Source organism: Pezoporus occidentalis, unplaced genomic scaffold (genome assembly GCF_034315485.1).
Source record: "Pezoporus occidentalis ecotype Australia unplaced genomic scaffold, CSIRO_AGI_Poc_V1 ctg4, whole genome shotgun sequence".
In the NCBI taxonomy this organism is placed as follows: Eukaryota; Metazoa; Chordata; class Aves; order Psittaciformes; family Psittacidae; genus Pezoporus; species Pezoporus occidentalis.
Genome location: NW_026915724.1, coordinates 4,467,157 through 4,484,129, shown reverse-complemented (window position 1 = coordinate 4,484,129; position 16,973 = coordinate 4,467,157). Strand labels below are relative to the sequence as shown.

The 16,973-nt window shown below is 38.0% G+C and overlaps 1 protein-coding gene across 4 annotated transcripts in view; it reads right to left on the bottom strand.

Annotated features, from left to right (window-relative positions):
* ARFGEF1 (ADP ribosylation factor guanine nucleotide exchange factor 1) overlaps nucleotides 1-16,973 on the bottom strand; it is a 93,287-nt gene that overhangs the window by 39,088 nt on the left and 37,226 nt on the right. For 2 of the 4 annotated variants that reach the window (XM_062633233.1, XM_062633237.1), the window contains 6 exons: nucleotides 10,989-11,168; nucleotides 9,571-9,873; nucleotides 8,933-9,050; nucleotides 8,114-8,286; nucleotides 7,066-7,199; nucleotides 3,472-3,706 (listed from right to left, as the gene is read on the bottom strand). In XM_062633233.1, the coding sequence (XP_062489217.1) occupies nucleotides 3,472-3,706; nucleotides 7,066-7,199; nucleotides 8,114-8,286; nucleotides 8,933-9,050; nucleotides 9,571-9,873; nucleotides 10,989-11,168 (1,143 nt within the window). The remainder of the gene's footprint in view (nucleotides 1-3,471; nucleotides 3,707-7,065; nucleotides 7,200-8,113; nucleotides 8,287-8,932; nucleotides 9,051-9,570; nucleotides 9,874-10,988; nucleotides 11,169-16,973) is intronic. The other 2 variants (XM_062633234.1, XM_062633235.1) reach the window with 2 other exon arrangements.

The window sequence follows — 16,973 nt, the reverse complement described above, 5'->3', positions numbered from 1 at the left end:
CTTTCCCGAGGGTGGTGAGGCACTGGAATGGGTTGCCCAGGGAGGTTGTGAATGCTCCATCCCTGGCAGTGTTCAAGACCAGGTTGGACAAGGCCTTGGGTGATATGGTTTAGGGTGAGGTGTCCCTGCCCACGGCAGGGAAGTTGGAATTTGATGATTTTAAGGTCCTTTCCAACCCTATTCTATGATTCTATATACAAAATGCTGTTAAAGCTTAAACAGGGGAAGTTTAGATTGGATATGAGGAAGAAGTTGTTTACTGAAAGGGTGGTGAGGCACTGGAATCGGTTGCCCAGGGAAGCTGTGAATGTTCCATCCTTGGCGGCTGGACAGAGCCTTGGGTGAGATGGTTTAGTGTGAGGTGTCCCTGCCTATGGCAGGGGGGTTGGAACTAGATGATCTTAAGGTCCTTTCCAACCCTAACTATTCTATGATTTTATGATTCTGTGAAAATGAGAGTTTTAAGATGGCTTCTTCAGTTATGGAAGGGTGGTAATGGTAAATACAGTTAAACGACACCCCGGTATCTGGGACTTGACTTGCTGCAAACATATTCATTGACCCATTTAGGAATACAATTACAATACAATTAAGGTATGACTATACCTTACTTGAGGGCAGTAATACCTGAATATTTAAGTCAAAGGACCAAGGCAGGCTCAGTTGCAACGGAATCTGAAACTATTATTTTAAAATATGCCAAAAAATGTCTTACACAGATGAAGAATGTAGCCTCAATCCCGAAATACACAGATTTTGCATATTATAAGTCAGAGCATATGGCTCTCCTTACAGCTCCAAGACACTGAATGTGAAGTTTTCTACTTGTCTACCCACATCTTCTGAATAACCTTTAAGATCAGTAGCTGAAAGAAAAGGAATTCTTAGCTCACAACCAGGAAAAAGAATAAGTTTCTAGAAACTGCTGTCCCTTGTACTTTGTAATAGATGGATACTTTGGTAGCATCAAGGTTTTGGCTTTCCTATTTGTGAGGAGGAAAGACAGCCCTGCTATGTGCTGAGGGTCCTAATTTAGCATATTCTAAAAGCTGCTACAATATTGTAGGGTACCCTGTATTCAGTTTTCCTCAGATATGTCTTCATCCCTTACCCAGTTTTCCTCAGATGTGTCTTCATTTCCCACTGGGAATTTGGGGAAAGAATAGCAGTGGTGGAAGCTGATCAAATTTCTGTCAGGGAAGCTGGACTGCAATGCATTTACCACCTACATGCTGACTTGTAACTCTGCAAAAACACAGCAAATCCAGCACTTGCTGGGAAGCAGGCTGTGTGACTGAAAAGCAGCTCAGCCCAGTCTGTCTGATGTGCTGAACACCACACATGCACTACAGTCTTGTTGAGCACGCCCAGTTTGTCTTGAAAGTCTTCAGAATGCATCGTATTTTCAAGGCACATCACTCATCAAACCTGTATTTCTATCCAAGCTATACTCAAGGAAATACTGGAAATCCTATTGCTTTTTCCCCAGAAGGTATCAAAGTAACCTGGTAAGTGATCAGAACACAAGACCCTTCTGACATAATACTGGCAAAATTAGGTTCTTCCTCCAAAGCTGCCACAACATACCAACTTGCACAGTCACATTCATAGGTGAAGAAATCCCTGAATTCAAGGTCCTTATAACAGCAACATTATCAACATTTCTTAGCATCTTTTCATGTACTTTATCTCTACACTCAGAGGGCAATACATAGGCTTCAGTATTCACACAAATACTGAACATAAAATTACCAAAATGAAAGTAGGAGCACATTGTGCACACTACTATACTCGCTGAGGAGAGAAGTTCTTTATCACACAGGATACACAAGGTATCCATGTGGTTCAAATGGCCAGAATCATTCCCACAAGCTGCCTGTACCCTATAGCACAGGAGTCAGAAGTCCAGAACAAAGCCTGTATATATGTCTTGCTTTCCTCTAAGACTTAGAATATACTGATCCAGTGAGAAAATCTGCAGTGTTTGTCAGGACTTGGATAACTCTCATTGCTAAGAATATGGACTTATTTCTACTTAAGGCCCCGGGAGTTAGATTGTGCATTCACTTTTTGAGACCAGAGGAATGAGATTATCTTATTTAGGATATATATTGATGTAGGCCCTGATATACGAAGAGAAGTGGTTACACTAATCAGATAGCTGGGATTTCGCTAGAGAAAGAAACTTGTTCAAGCAACCTCAAAGAGAAACACAATGTGTTTCAAGGCATTAATTTTTATTCTGAAATTCCTTTGCAAAACCATGTATAATGTATTCCTTTCATAAGTTTACTCTTTTTTAATTTGTACTACATAGTGCAGAGCTAAGACTTCTGAATTGCATTACTGAACATTAGTTGACCAAGATTATCCACAAACCTACTCATTTCTGAGTTTCAGCACCACACCATGATAATACCACGCCACAGCCAACAGAAAACTCTACTTTGAAATAGAGGAAACTAACTCATACAGTAGTAGTAGCGGGTTTGGGCATGATAAGTTGACTGTAAAAATTCACCTCAAACACAGCATAAATCAAGGCATGGTTTGCACTGTAAAATTTCTTAGTTTATGTTAACATCTATTATTAAGGGATGAAACAGCCTTACTTATTATTTTCCCATCACTTTCTATTTCACCAAACAACACCACCACACCTCACATTACTTCTGATCTTACAGAGTAAACGTTAATTAATTTGTAAGTATTCCAAAGGAAATGTTGCTATTTTATCTGAAGGGGGTTTCAAGGTATTCTTGCAAGCAAGTCCATTGTCCTGGGTTCAGCAGTAGCAGTCATTTTTCCCCTTCTTGGTAGCTGGTGCAGTGCAATGTTTTGACTTTCAGCTCGGGGACAGAGCTGATAACAAGCGATGTTTTGGTTTGGCAAGGACTTTGTGAGCCTCATGCTCTGCCAGGGAGGAGGGGAAGCCAGGAGGAAGCAGAGACAGGACACCTATTATTCCATACCACAGCACGTCATGCCCAGGATGTAACTGGGAGTTAGCCGGAAGGGCTGGGAGACTGCAGGGTTGGAGGAGGTATCGGTCGGAGCTTGGTTGGGCCTGGGGGGCGAGTTATCGGTCGGCTGGTGGTGAGATGATGTATTCTCTTCCCTTGTTATTTCCTTTATCATTATTATCATTGGTGGTAGCAGTAGTGATTTGTGTTATACCTTAGTTACTAAACTGTTCTTATCTCAACCCGTGGGAGTTGCATTCTTTTCGATTCTCCTCTCTGTCCCTCCGGGAGCAGGGGGAGGGCAAGAAAGGGGGGGAAGTGAGCGAACGAATTACCTGACTGGGTTTAAACCACGACAACAGCATAGGAAGATCTGGCAAGTATTACACAAAAGCAGAGATTCCAAAAAGAGAACAAATTTATATGAGAAAAGAGCAAACTACACAAAAATATAAACAAATGTTCACGTAACACCCCACCCCTTAAATTAGGAATTCATGTAACATACCTCGATCTGCATCTTTAGATGAGTCTTAAAGTTTGAAAGGAGGGTAAGAAATATGGAAAGTGAAAGCTCAAAAACTTCTGGAACTGATGAGACTCCATTTTTTGACAGTGCAACACAAAGGTACTGCTTAATAGCATTAATAAACATCTCATTTGTCCTGAAGACAGGTCCTGCATTTTGCAGAATGGACAGAAGCAACTGCAATGAAAGAATCTTTGATCGCAGTTCATGAGATCTAGAATAAAACAATGCAGCATATCAGCTCAGTGTAAGTCATAAAAAATACAACAGTCTCTTGAAAGGTCAGTATACACCACGATGACTTTGTATGTTAATGAAATAAAGCTTACACAACCTGATGCCGAAAGAGTCATAAAAAGATGTTGATCTTTTTTGTTGAAGTGGTCACTCTTCAGCCAAGAAGCTGGACAAAAATAACCTTTTGCAGTTACTGTTTCTCTCTATTACTACTGAACCGCTCTTCTGCAAGACATCACTGCAGAACACCAGCAACAGCAGGCAATGCTGCCCATCTTAGCCAGAGGATGAAGGGAGCATTTTTTCCTTTGAATGGCTATTTTTTTCCTGGAAGAACCCATCTAAAATAGCCAGTCCATCTACAGAACTTTGAGTACCAAAAGCTGGAAAATCCTCCTCCTCCTCCATTTCCACCAGTATGGAGAGCTGAAGGATCATAAAGACAGCTGTACTGCCTGACCTACTTGCTTCCAACACTGAAATATCTTTTCTCAAATACTGTATTTCATATTAGTTATCAACCACTGTCCCCATCACACTCCAAGAGCAGCTAAGCTATATAACATGCCTCACTTAAGCGTTGAAATAGCAGTCAGGCAACTGTAGCGTTGTCAAGGGCTCCACAGTAACATCATGTTTTTTACAGAGTGAGATAAGCTAGAATTCATGTCAGAAGAGTGCTACTATTTATGCTTTAAAAAAACAAAACAAAAAACAAACCAGCCCCCAAAAACCCCAAACCACACACACACCAAAGTGTAAAGGAAATCTGTATCTATAAAAATATAATGAATTTAAATAGTACTCTGGGTGAATGCATTCTCTCCCACTTGTGATAATCTGAAAAAAGACTACAGCTCTTCTGAAGAGCAGGTACACACACAAATGGTTTTCCCAACAAGACAGTCCACAGTTTTCACAGAACAACCACCCACTGACAGAAGGACAGTTATGAAACAAAAGGAACAGTGACAGGAAATTTTTCAGAGTACAGCCCAAATACAGCAAAGGAGCACTTCAAGTCAACATGCAACACGCACAATAGTTGGCTATTTGCTTGTATGCTGCAAAAATACTAGCTTAACAACAACAGCAACAGTAATTCCAGTAGCAAGTCTGTTGCAAATAAATTCAATGCTTTCTAGATGCTGGCAAAAAAAAAAGAGGGTATTGATGGGGAAAAAAAATTAATTGATCTGCAAACATTTCAAACTCATAGAATATAATCCCAAATTTAGAGTTTGTCTGAAGACACTTTTGAGAAGGAAAACACTGGCAGTTAAATTGAGTGAGGAATTTGATCCTCACATTCCTCTTAATGGAATGCAGGTCAAAGTAAACGCCCCAAAATAGCTCTTCTTAGGAGTTCTTCAAGAAAATGCCTGGCTCTGGACTCTGAACAGCTGCATGGAACCTAGCATAACCTTTTGACGCAAAAGGCCTGAGTTTCGCATCCCACTGTACCAAGTATGCAGGTAGCATGTGACCAGACCACACTCTGCTATGAAATGTAAGAATTTAAATATGAATTTCAATGATAAACACAATATTAGATATTGCCTACTTTCAGCAAGAGTCAGCTCGTAACTGAAGTCCTAACTTGCTGGCCTTATTAATTCTGTATGATGTGTAAAGTCCACTTAATTTAAAACAAGTTTAAGGACTAAAATCTAGTAAGTGAACCTTCAAGACATTTCTCCCCCATTTTATTTCATTCCATGGAAAAAGAAGATAAAGACATTAAGACATTAACCAGGTTCCCATGCACATAACCTTGATTTCAACTCCCAGCCTTCTGATTTTAAGCTAAAGGTCCATGTACTGTTAGCTAAATTTAAAATAAAGTAGCTGTGAAGTCTGTAATTAACTGGAAAGAAGACTTTTTAAAAATGCTGTAGATATCCTACACCTCCTCTTCCAATTACAGCATGTTTGTTACTAGTTCAAAAAGCCATCAACGCCTCAGAACCACCAATAAATTCTAGGCACTCCTCCAAACACAGGACATCTTTAAATGCTTTTGCAGCTAATTCTTGTTGCCCTAAATGCCATTTCCTCCAATTTACTCTACATGAAGAGCTTAATCCGTTCCAATACAAACGTCAAGGACTCCATGGATTCAGGTGAGATTCTCCAAGTGCCTCAATAGCTATTGCTGCTCTTTCCAGAGGGAGTTAACCCATTAAAGCCTTTAATAAATGGACAGTGTTAGGCTCAGAGAACTGACTAAAGCCACAGGATTTTCATGGCATTTCTCCTTCTTAAAAAGTGAGGAAAAACCCCATGCCTTAGTCTTCATTCTTTAAGGTCCTGACTTTCTGTAGTACATCACTAGATAATTTGAAAATGGCTCTAGACTAACCCTTCAAGACCCTTTTTACTACATCAATTTTTTTGTCAGCTTATTAAATTTACAACCCTTATCAGCAATTAAAGTGTCTTAAAGTTACCTGCTGTAAAACTTAGACCATGAAACAGTAAAGCTGATCCAATTTTGAAAAATACTGAGCCTCCATCAGAAGTCATACCATAGTTTTAATATCTTATGAACAAAATAGCAATCTTCTTGAATTGCTTCTAATGTTCAAAAACCATGCATATAAATTGTATTCAAGATCACAAAACCAAAATCCTTTGCCAGTACTCACAACTAATATTAGCACCCACCTATAAAGGAGAGTATTTTTTTGTTTACCGTAAAGCCAAATTGAAAACATGCTATCTTTAATCTGAGGACAAGATTTTTAAAATAGCCATATAAAGGGTGTGTTTCAAAACATTTTTTTATTTTTTTATTAATTAGGGATATTGCCAAAATTATCCAACCTGAGCAAAAGAATGGAACATTGTATCACGAATTTATCATAACTACTATCAGATCAGAATGAGGAGCTTATATTAAGTAGAGTTGGGTGTGTGCACTGGATACCCAGTATGCAAGAGATGTAAGAAACTATGGGGCATAAACAGAACCTAGGTATTACTTAAAAGCAGAGCAACATTAGGTGAGACCAAAAATACCTGAAGACCTTCTGTACAGACCCTTCTGAAAAGCATTAGGAAGAGCATCCAGGAAGAACATCAAGGTATACTTCCCAGAAGCAAAGATTTTGTTATGAAACTTCAAACCAGGCAGATGGGTAGCACCAATTGCTTTCATTTGACATACAAAAGATGGATTAGAACATAAAAGTACCTTTTCAAAGTTTCTAAGTTCATTTTACCATACCATTATTTTCTCAGTGACTAAGAACTCTCAAAAATATTTAAAGAACCTTCTTCCCCCCCCCCCCCCCAATAGAAAGACTGGTTAGGAGAACTCTCAATTCTACTTACTTTGGATCTGGTGGTCCATCTGACAGGGGCTTCATGGAGAGTTTACAGAGTGACCTGAATACAAGGAAGGCATCCTTCTGTAAAATGTGGGAAAACTTAGCACCAGGGGTAGGTCCTGAAGAATTTCCAGATTCCTAAAGAAGTTAACATATTTCAGTATTCCATTTTGCATTAGCAGGGTGTGTAGGGAAATCCCCACCTCCTAGCAACAAGAAGTTAACATATACAAATATAACCAATTCACTGTAGCTTTATGGTCTCAAGACTAAATTAACACAAAAGAAAATAAATATTCTGTTGGCCAGTTAAAATAAACTCACTAATAAATAAAAGTTAAAAGTCAGAATTAAAGACTGTCCTGAAAATAGTTAGGTCAAGTCTAGCTAAGGTAACTTGCAGTAAATTCCCTTCATATATCTTCAGTATATGACTAGTGTCATAAAAGCCAAACATAACAGTTTAATAGAGAATGCAAGTATTTACATATCTGTCGCAAGATACAATTGGTAAAATTTCTGTAGTACAATAATTACCCCTATTACTAAATTCTTGCAACTCTGTACTTTTGCTCCTTATATAAGCAACATGTTTAATGCTTATCTATTTGTATGGCATATGTGAGTACAGCTTTCTAAGCTTAAGATCTAATATTCCCAAACCTAATTACTCAGTACACTTTGGCAACAGATACCCTGTCAGTTGATATTGCACACATGCTGGTATCTTATACAAGAGTGTATTTTCACATCTCTTTTATTAATGAAAATCAAACCCTCTCAGACATGAAACTTTTAATCTGAAATTGCTGCATTAAGGCCATGCTATAGGCTTGAAATATCTATTTATCAGCTGAAAAGAGCACACTGAAATTACATAATTATGTGTATAATTGGCTACATTCTTCACTATGTATATCAAATGCTAGTTTCTCAGAAGCACTTCATAAAACAGGGAACTGAGCTGTCTAATTTTGGAACTGTATCCTCTATGGGGCAATATATAACACATACTACTTTTTTCATATTTCCTAATTTACAGCTGTCTGTACCTGAGTGTCGTTGGAAGAGACAGATAATCTGTCATCAGGTAAAGATGGTGTATAAGCAACAGAAATTGGAGTCCCTGGAATTCCATTTGCCTGAATGTTTTCACTGTCACTGCCATCCTCTAATGTTACAATTGTGCCATCGCCACTTGCACTTTCAGCAGTCCCTTCCACATCTATTAAAAAGATGTAAGAATTATACACAAACATAAGACTGCAAATTAAAAAGAGTTTTTAAATCTAATATTTAAATACTATATCAATCATAACTATCATAGGAGGAGCTTAAGGCAGAGTTCAGATGTCATTACATAGCTAAAAATATTCCCAAATGCTCCTTAATTCCCACTAATGGAAATTATAATTAAAAAACTGACAAAATTTGACATTACTAGGTTCACCATTCTACCAAGTTTCCAAGAAGTACTAGGGGAGGTGGGGGAAGGCATTCACTGATTTGATATATACTTTCTAACAAGCTGAAGTATGTAGTGCAACCCTGCTACTGCAGACAGGCCATTTCTGAAGAGTTTATGTGGAAAAAAAACAGGAAAAAAATAAAGGAACAAGAACTTGGATTTCTGAAAAGAACATTAGTCTCCAATTCAGGGAGTGTACATTAACACATGAAACCTTGTCCATTTTACTATTAAATAATGCATAGCTAGATTTGAAAACCAGCCTAATGAAGACAACTGAAACTGTTTCTTTCAGCATGTTAGTTCAATGACATATTTTAAATACTCAGAAGTGTTAAGATAATTCTTAATGTCAAGATTCAGACTGCAGTTGCTACTGACTAGACAGATACTAATATAATACCTCCAACTACTATGTTCACCATTTCCTGCACAATACTTTCTACAATTTCTTGTGCCTTCTCTTCACACTCATTGCTTTCACCATCATAAGTTCCTCCGTCAGATTTAGAAAGATCTTTAAAAAGAAAAACAAACCCAAACAAAAATTAATGAGAAACTGAGGAATTAAGATATTTTACTTGCATTTTTCATTTAAAAATTAAATTACAAATATATTGATAGGAGAGTGCACCTTAAAAAAAAAAGTGTTAGGATGCTTTCAAAATAGTATTTGCATAAGATAAGCACTCCAGCGTTTAACTTGTAAATGGTAATTAATCCGCACACCTACGTCAACAAAAGACATTGATTTTGTATCTTCAGGTACACTAAACACTGAAAACTGGTAGCTTTGAGATTCTATTCTCAAAACCTTTCACAATATTACATAGGTGCAAAAAGTGCACTACTACAGTGACTACAACAGAGTGTAAGACTAAAGGGTATTCATGATAAAGTTTAACAGTGGTAACAAGGACAACAGGCATTTTTACATTACTCAACTATCTCAAAATATATGCCTGTCTCCAAATTTGGGAGAGGGAGGAAAAAAAACCCCAAAAAACCCCAATCCTCAAGCCTTTCTTCTTACAGATCTTTTCCCTCCCCTCCATTAAAGAGAAGTACACACTGATTACTTTCTGCTGCTGTGGCTTGGTCGGCTTCTGTCTGTTCATTTTCAGCACTAGAAATATCAGATCCATTTTCTGCCTCTGTATCTTCTTGAAGGCTCTTGTCCACATCATTTGTGTTGTGGTCAAGTTCCCTCTCATGTTCTTTGGACAGCTGTGTTGGAATATGTCTCAAATGGGGTGACTCAGGCTCATGATGGCTTACAGGAGACTGCTGTAGATGGTGTTGCTGTCTGTGTCTTTCCTTTTCCATCTGTTTTGCTTCCTGAAGCTATAAAAACATTGCAATCACATAAGAACTTCACCACTGAAACAAAACAGGGAGCTCTATACATACTGTATGCATTACTTTATAAATACGAAATCTTTATTTTTTTCTGCTTACACAGTGCATTCACAAAGTTGTAACAGTTTAAGAAAATGCATCTTTTGTATTAGAAATACTTCTAATATCTAAACTCTAAACATCCAGGGGAAAAACACAACAAAAAACAGGAGTTCAAACTGAAAAGAGCCACAGTTCCAAAACACTACAGAAGACAGATCCTCAGAGAGAAATCATACTTAAAACTATATGACAAAGACTAGTTTAGTTTTGTTGGGTTTTTGTGGCACTATAGATCTCCAAGTGGATGTTGCCTTCCAAACTACAGCTCAAATAGTTCCTTCTAGCATTCTTTAGTGATTATACAAAAATAACTGCCCTGAGCGTGCAAAACAAGCAGAACAGTTTATCAACTTGCACAAAGACTAGATACAGTCTGGCAAAAATGAAGAATTCCTTAATAATATTTCTTCCTTAAAAGGACAGTAACTGCACAGATTTCTGAAAGCATTCAGGTACTGCATGGTTTTTGTCATGACTTATAAATATGGCATCTCATAAATCTTCAATTGTGATAGTACCATGTATCTTTGTTTTGTTTTTTGTATTAATATAGCAGAATTACTTCTAGAGGTAGCTAGGAATTCAACCAGTTCTCAAATCCACGCTTCCACTTATTCATTTCTTTGGTATTTTGTGGTGTTATTTTTGTTTGTTTGTTTTTTGTTTTGTTTTTTAATAGGCGTTATAACAATTACTTTACCTTACTGATCTTTATTATCAGCAGTAGAAGGTACAGGGCATATACTGGGGTCCCTGCTGACAATTCGCAATAGCAGTTTCAGTGAAGGAAGTATCTGTTAGTGACTACTATGCATTAAAATGTTGAAAAATATTATATATCACTCTTATGCCCCCAACATATATACCAGATTTTTTTCCTCTCCTCAAAGTACATAACTTATTAAAGCCAAAAATTTTAATAATCATGACAAACCAAATCTCTCAAGCTGGTTTGCTTTTAAGAGCTAGTTTCTATATAAAGATACTGAGATACTCACTGCTTGATTTTCCATACGTGCAAAAATGACATTCAGCATTTGTGTTAGAGTGGCCTTGGCTGTGGTTTGATTTATAAGATTTTTGCTTGCTAGATAGATATTGTAACATGTTCTTACAGCCTGTAGCACTGTTCCTTCGTGGATTTCTATGTGTTGAGATGTTACTGCAGTGAGCAAAGCCTAAATAAACACAAACACGTATTTTCCAGTAAAAACTTTTCTTATAAATCAGTTTATAAATTAATATAAAAATTGAATCACATTTAAAATATAACTAAGCACATATCTCGAACTGCAGTTCAATTACATTTCCCCATGCATTCTTACATCCACATCAGATCATACATACCAGTTACATTAAATTGAAAGTGTTTTTAATCAACATATCTGGGAAATATTTGGTTCACAGAATGTAACAGCAAGAAATAAACAATGGAGTTATCAGACAGGTAGTTAATGAAAAGTCATCCTAGAATTTTCCAGACACAAAACATGAACAACAGACCAGCTGTGAAGTCTGGAGGGCAATCCAAAGGGTTCAAAACCTATTTTACAAATAAACATAAATGTGCAGAATAAAGACTGAGTATGAGACTAGGCAGTTCTAACTACCCTTTCTAAACACTGTTTCTGGGTAGATGCCAGAATACTGGTGTTGCCCTCTGTAGGCTTTCACTTCTTTCTTTCCATTTGAGGTAGTTTCTGCTTCCCTCTTCTCAAAAAAAAAAACCAACAAAACCAAACAATCCTCTAAAAGATCAAGTAACACAGAAGTATTATGTGGCGTAGACACAGGGTGGATTAAAGAGCAGAGACAGAGGCAGATGAAAGATGAGGGCAGGGCGTGGAGACATTGTCAGAGGTACGCGTTGGAGAGTGGAAGGAAAGGGGTAAAGCTTGGTGCACAGGAGACCAGGCTTTATACTGATGCCTGCACTCCAGTAGAAAAAATCTGGGAATTTTATGAATTAAAGACTCTCACAAAGTTAATGATTTAAGGGGTTGTTTAGGATAAGAAAGAAAGATCTGGAAGCACTGGAAAGCTCATACTCCTGTAAGTTTGTCACAGTTAAAACCAAAAGTTACTGCAAGTGTTGTGTAATCTACTCATCAAACCAAGCCGCATTTCACTAACTGACATTGTCAGCACCTCTGTCCACACATGGCACCAGCAAGTGGACAAAGAGAATCTACTGCTCACTCAAACCCTTTAAAAAGCACTGTACAGCCTAATGGGAAAAGAAACCAAACACCCTCAAAGACACACTTAACTGAGCTACCGCTGAAGAGATCTGAATTCTACTTCTAGATAAGCGGTCTGATTAAGGTTCCTTCTTTTACCTGTGGTGCCTCAGCTCTTTCATCAGTGGATGTTGGGAGGTACATATATTTCTTACTGGAGAGTATGACCACTAAACAGCATCTCATGCTACAATCTACAAAGTAGTATTGCCTAAATGCCCACTACAAGTCTCTTGAAATAAAAAATAAACAGAAAAAAGTATTAAGAAAACCCCCAACCAATTGAAAAGAAATCACAAAGGTATGTAAACTGTAGATGATGGCTTTGTTAAAGGATTTTAAGTCTCTGAACACTGGTACTGTTCTTTTCTGTCCTCACAAAATTCAGTTTGTCATTAGCCTTCTAAAACTGAAGTGCCAAGTTGAAATTTATACCACCATCCTTAATTCTTACCTTCTCTCCGCAATGCTTCAACACCATCACAGAACTTATTAACACACTGCTTCTGCTAGTAGAAACATCATTCAGGGAAGAGGACATGCAAAAGCCATAACAAAATTGTGGTGCCTTATCTGGATAGAGATCAGTGACAAATGGTGGCCCTCAGGGGTCTGTACTGGGACCAGAACTGTTTAGTATCTTCATTAGCGACACTGTCAGTGGGATTGACTGCAGCCTCAGCAAATTTGCAGACAACACCAACCTGAGTGGTGCAGTGACATGCCTAAGGGATGGGATGCCATTCAGAGGGACCTGAACAAGCTCAAGGAGTGAAGCCATGTGAACCTCATGAGGTTTAACAAGGCCAAGTGCAAAGTCCTTCACTAGGGTCAAGGCAACTCCCAGTATCAATACAGGCTGGGAGATGAATTGACTGAGAGCAGCCCTGCCAACAAGGACTTGGGAATTCTGGTAGATGAAAAACTGAACATGAGCCAGAAAAAAAACCACAAAATCTTGCAGCCCAGAAAGGCAACCATATCCTGGCTACATTAAAAGAAGAGTGACCAGCAGGTTGACAGAGGTGATTCTGCCACTCTTGTTTTTAAAAGTTACTTCAGTTGATTCAGATTATTAAATGCATGCCATGACAAAGGATGGACTAGGACACCTAGGAGCAAAGCTTGGATAGAAAAATGCCTCCCTTGCACAGGTCAGAAACAGTAAGCTACTGCAGTGGCTTTACTGCCTATGGAATCAGAGCATTAGGTTGCTCTTTTCTATCACAGTAGATTTGCTGCTCAAGGCTTTTTGCAACCAAGTTCCCACTTCTGGTCGCACTTCGCTCATCTGTTTTCATCCAATATGTTCAGTGTGAGCTAAGGAGAGAGGATTAAAAAAGAAAAGAAAACAAAACAAAACCACCCTACTTTATTGTATTCCTCCCCTTTGCTGTTCTTTAGGCTCTGAAGGAAACCTTTGTGAAAACAATGTTAGCACTATCTCCTTATATTTCAGATCCTTCCACAAGAGCCGCCTTAGCCACAAAGCCTGTAAAAATACCATCAGCCATCAAGCTTTCTTTGTTCTGAAACTACTGGCTATCATCCCGACTTTGAGATTGTTTCCTTATGCTTTCCTTCCAGTCCTTCACACCTATTGTTCTATATTTGAAAAAGACCTATTGTTCTGTGCCTCTACCTAGTTACTATAAATAAAGCTTATTCATTTTCATAAACAACCATCAGATGGATTTGGGAAAGGAGAAAAATATTCAGGATCATTTCTTGAGTTACAGGCTGTACCTTTGTGCAACACCCATGGTATTTGTACTTTTAGCCTGAAGCATATTTGCCTTTTTAGTGAATTTCCTTTTATGTAAAATGAGTGCGTTAGAACACGCACACGAGATACCATGATTTGTGAGGCAAAATGGATGTTGTTTAAAAAGGTAAATTAAATTTACGTTAATTCTCTGCTAAAAAGTCTGTCTGTACCTGTACTTTTCATTCCTCTCACACTGAATATTCTGCAAGAACAGACTGGTTATGGTTAAAGAAAGGAACTACAATGAGGAAAACAATTTAACAGTGCACAAGAGGCAGGTGCAGCTACATACAGACTTGCTAGTAAGCCTAGTTTTCAACTCAGGGACTTTGTTCTCTTCCTGTCAGGAAATCCATTCATCTTTGGAAGATTTATGACACAGTACAGCTGTCATCTGATCAGCAACCACACTTACTTTGTGTGAAATACTCATAATTCAGTTGCCTGGGAATTCTCAAGCTCTTAAGAGAGCACATAAAACACAGTGTCCCTAACCCCTCTCTCTACTGTATTTGCTATTGGAACCATGTAATTCCATCTGCTTTGAGAAGGGCCATAGGGTTATTTTTAATAATATTTTTTAAGTGAATTTGAAGTCCAAACATCCACTTATGTTGTGTGAGCATGTCACTACAGACTGACTTTTAGAAAAACGCAGGAGACTGAAGTCCTTTAGCCACAAAGCAACAAGGTTGGACGAGGCCTTGGGTGATACGATTTAGCGTAAGGTGTCCCTGCCCATGGCAGGGTGGTTGGAACTAGATGATCTTAAGGTCCTTTCCAACCCTAACGATTCTATGATTATATGCTTCTATAAATGTATCAAATAACTCTCCAGATATATCATTTTTCAGTATGAATGACACTAAAAAACCCTATAATCGTACAGAACGCAACAACACAGTTCTCTAAGCGACATTTTCATTGTGAGCAAGGGGTGATATTATCTCCTATTTTTTACCATTTCCAATTTGTTGTTACTTATATCATACATTTATGTTATACAAATGTTATACATTTACCACAGCTTTGAGAGACTTATGTTTATCTTAGTTTACCATCTTTGAAAACCTATGGAAATACACCGTTAGGGTATGAAAAATAGAAAAACACAGTGTTTGCTTTCAGCATGCTTTCAGTCTAGACAGTGATTTCAGTCAACAGTGTCATATGGTAGATTCTACACTAGATTTCACTGACAATGGAGCATTAATTGTCAGTATTTGATTATTTTTTTCCTACTTAACATCAATTTTAAGGAAAAAAAAATAAAATTCCATATTCACAAGCATGTGGTCAGTTACCAGTCCTGAAACACACTGAAGGATTATGGCTGTGGACAGTGCAGAAAACAGAACTGTGTTCTAGCTTCTCCTATGGAAGATAACATAAAGAACACAAGTCATGTAAGAACATAAAGTTTTATCTTTTTCACTGAAAAGTTATATGTTCAAAATGAACAAGAATATAATACGGAATTAAACTGATGCATATTTTTTTGCAAAACAGAAGTGTTTTATGTCCAACTCTGAAAACACAATCCTTCTGTAAAAAAATAAAACTGCAAACTGACAGGACAGCATTTTCAGATTAAGTAACTCAGTTTTTCTTAAGAGCCTTCTCAATTTGGAATCTGTTTTCACACAGGTTTGTTTCAAACTTATCATTATTTTTACTCCTCAGAATTAGTTAGCTTTTACAGTCTTCCCATTCTGTAATCCAATGAGTTGCCCTCTATTTTTAGTTAGTTTCAAAAGGTGACTTGTGCAAGCAACATTTGATTCAACTTTCCTTGTTCCAGGGACATTGGTCATACTGACAGCATGACTAGTTGCAAGAAGACACATACAGGAGTTGACCTTATGAACAGTCTGCTGCACAGGGTAGATTCAGAAAGTGATCACTAAAGTAACATTCAACTTTTCAGACTACAGCTATCAAGCACACACAGAAATTTTTCTTGGCCAAACATGAGCATGTAAAGCTGTAAAAGTATCTAGATGATAATAAACACTCATTATACAGCAGACCAAGGACAGCAGATCTTGATCTCATGTTCCATCCTTCTTCCTCATCCTTATTCTTGCTTTACAGACTTACAAAAAAAACCAAAAATATAATTTTGTCATAATTGTAGGTCTTCAGAACAAAAAGGCCAGACAGAAAGTTCAACTAGAACCTCTGCATATGTCAAGAGAAGTTTGCACACACACCCACACCCACCCCACAAATGCCATAGTAGCCCTAGCAGAGGAAGCCAAGGCAAAAAGGTTCAATCAAGGGAGGCCATTTCAAGAATAAACAATTTTAGTGGCAGCAGTAGCCTAATTACTTGGTTTTTATTTCTACCGCAGCAACCCCCACCATAACAATTGAACAAGAATTTGCATGGCTTCTCATCAAAATAATGCCAAATCAAACTAAACTACAAGAGGAAGGAAGGAAAAGGCCAAAGTCTGGTTTGCTGTGGAGTCTGCAGATAGAAAAATGAGGGGATAACAGAGATAGGAGCACACAAGTAGAAATAGGGGCAGAAAAGTTAAACTGGCCATCAACTATCAGAACCACCACCAAATACACCTCAAAGCTTAGATACCTGAAGAGAGACAAACTACACTCCTCGGTCTCATTAAGATTAATTTCCTTGGTAGTCACTAGAGAGGTAGTTTCAGAACACCTAAGTGGCTCTGTTTGTTGGGAACCCGCTTAAGATGACCCTGCCACTGAAAAGTCATCTAGTAATGAACACACAGCATCTTGTTCGAACTCTGATCCAACGCTAGCTGCCAGATGTTAGACTGAGGGCAGCATGCTATAAAAGGCAGTCCATTCAGCATGCAGAACTGAGATATTCCTCCAGGAAAGGTGTCTGAATCATCAAGGTTCTCAGATTTTACCTTGGTGTTAGTGACACAGCTGCCCTGCAGAAGCACTGTTCATGTTGTGAGTAACAGCCTGGGAGTGCAAGAACAGAA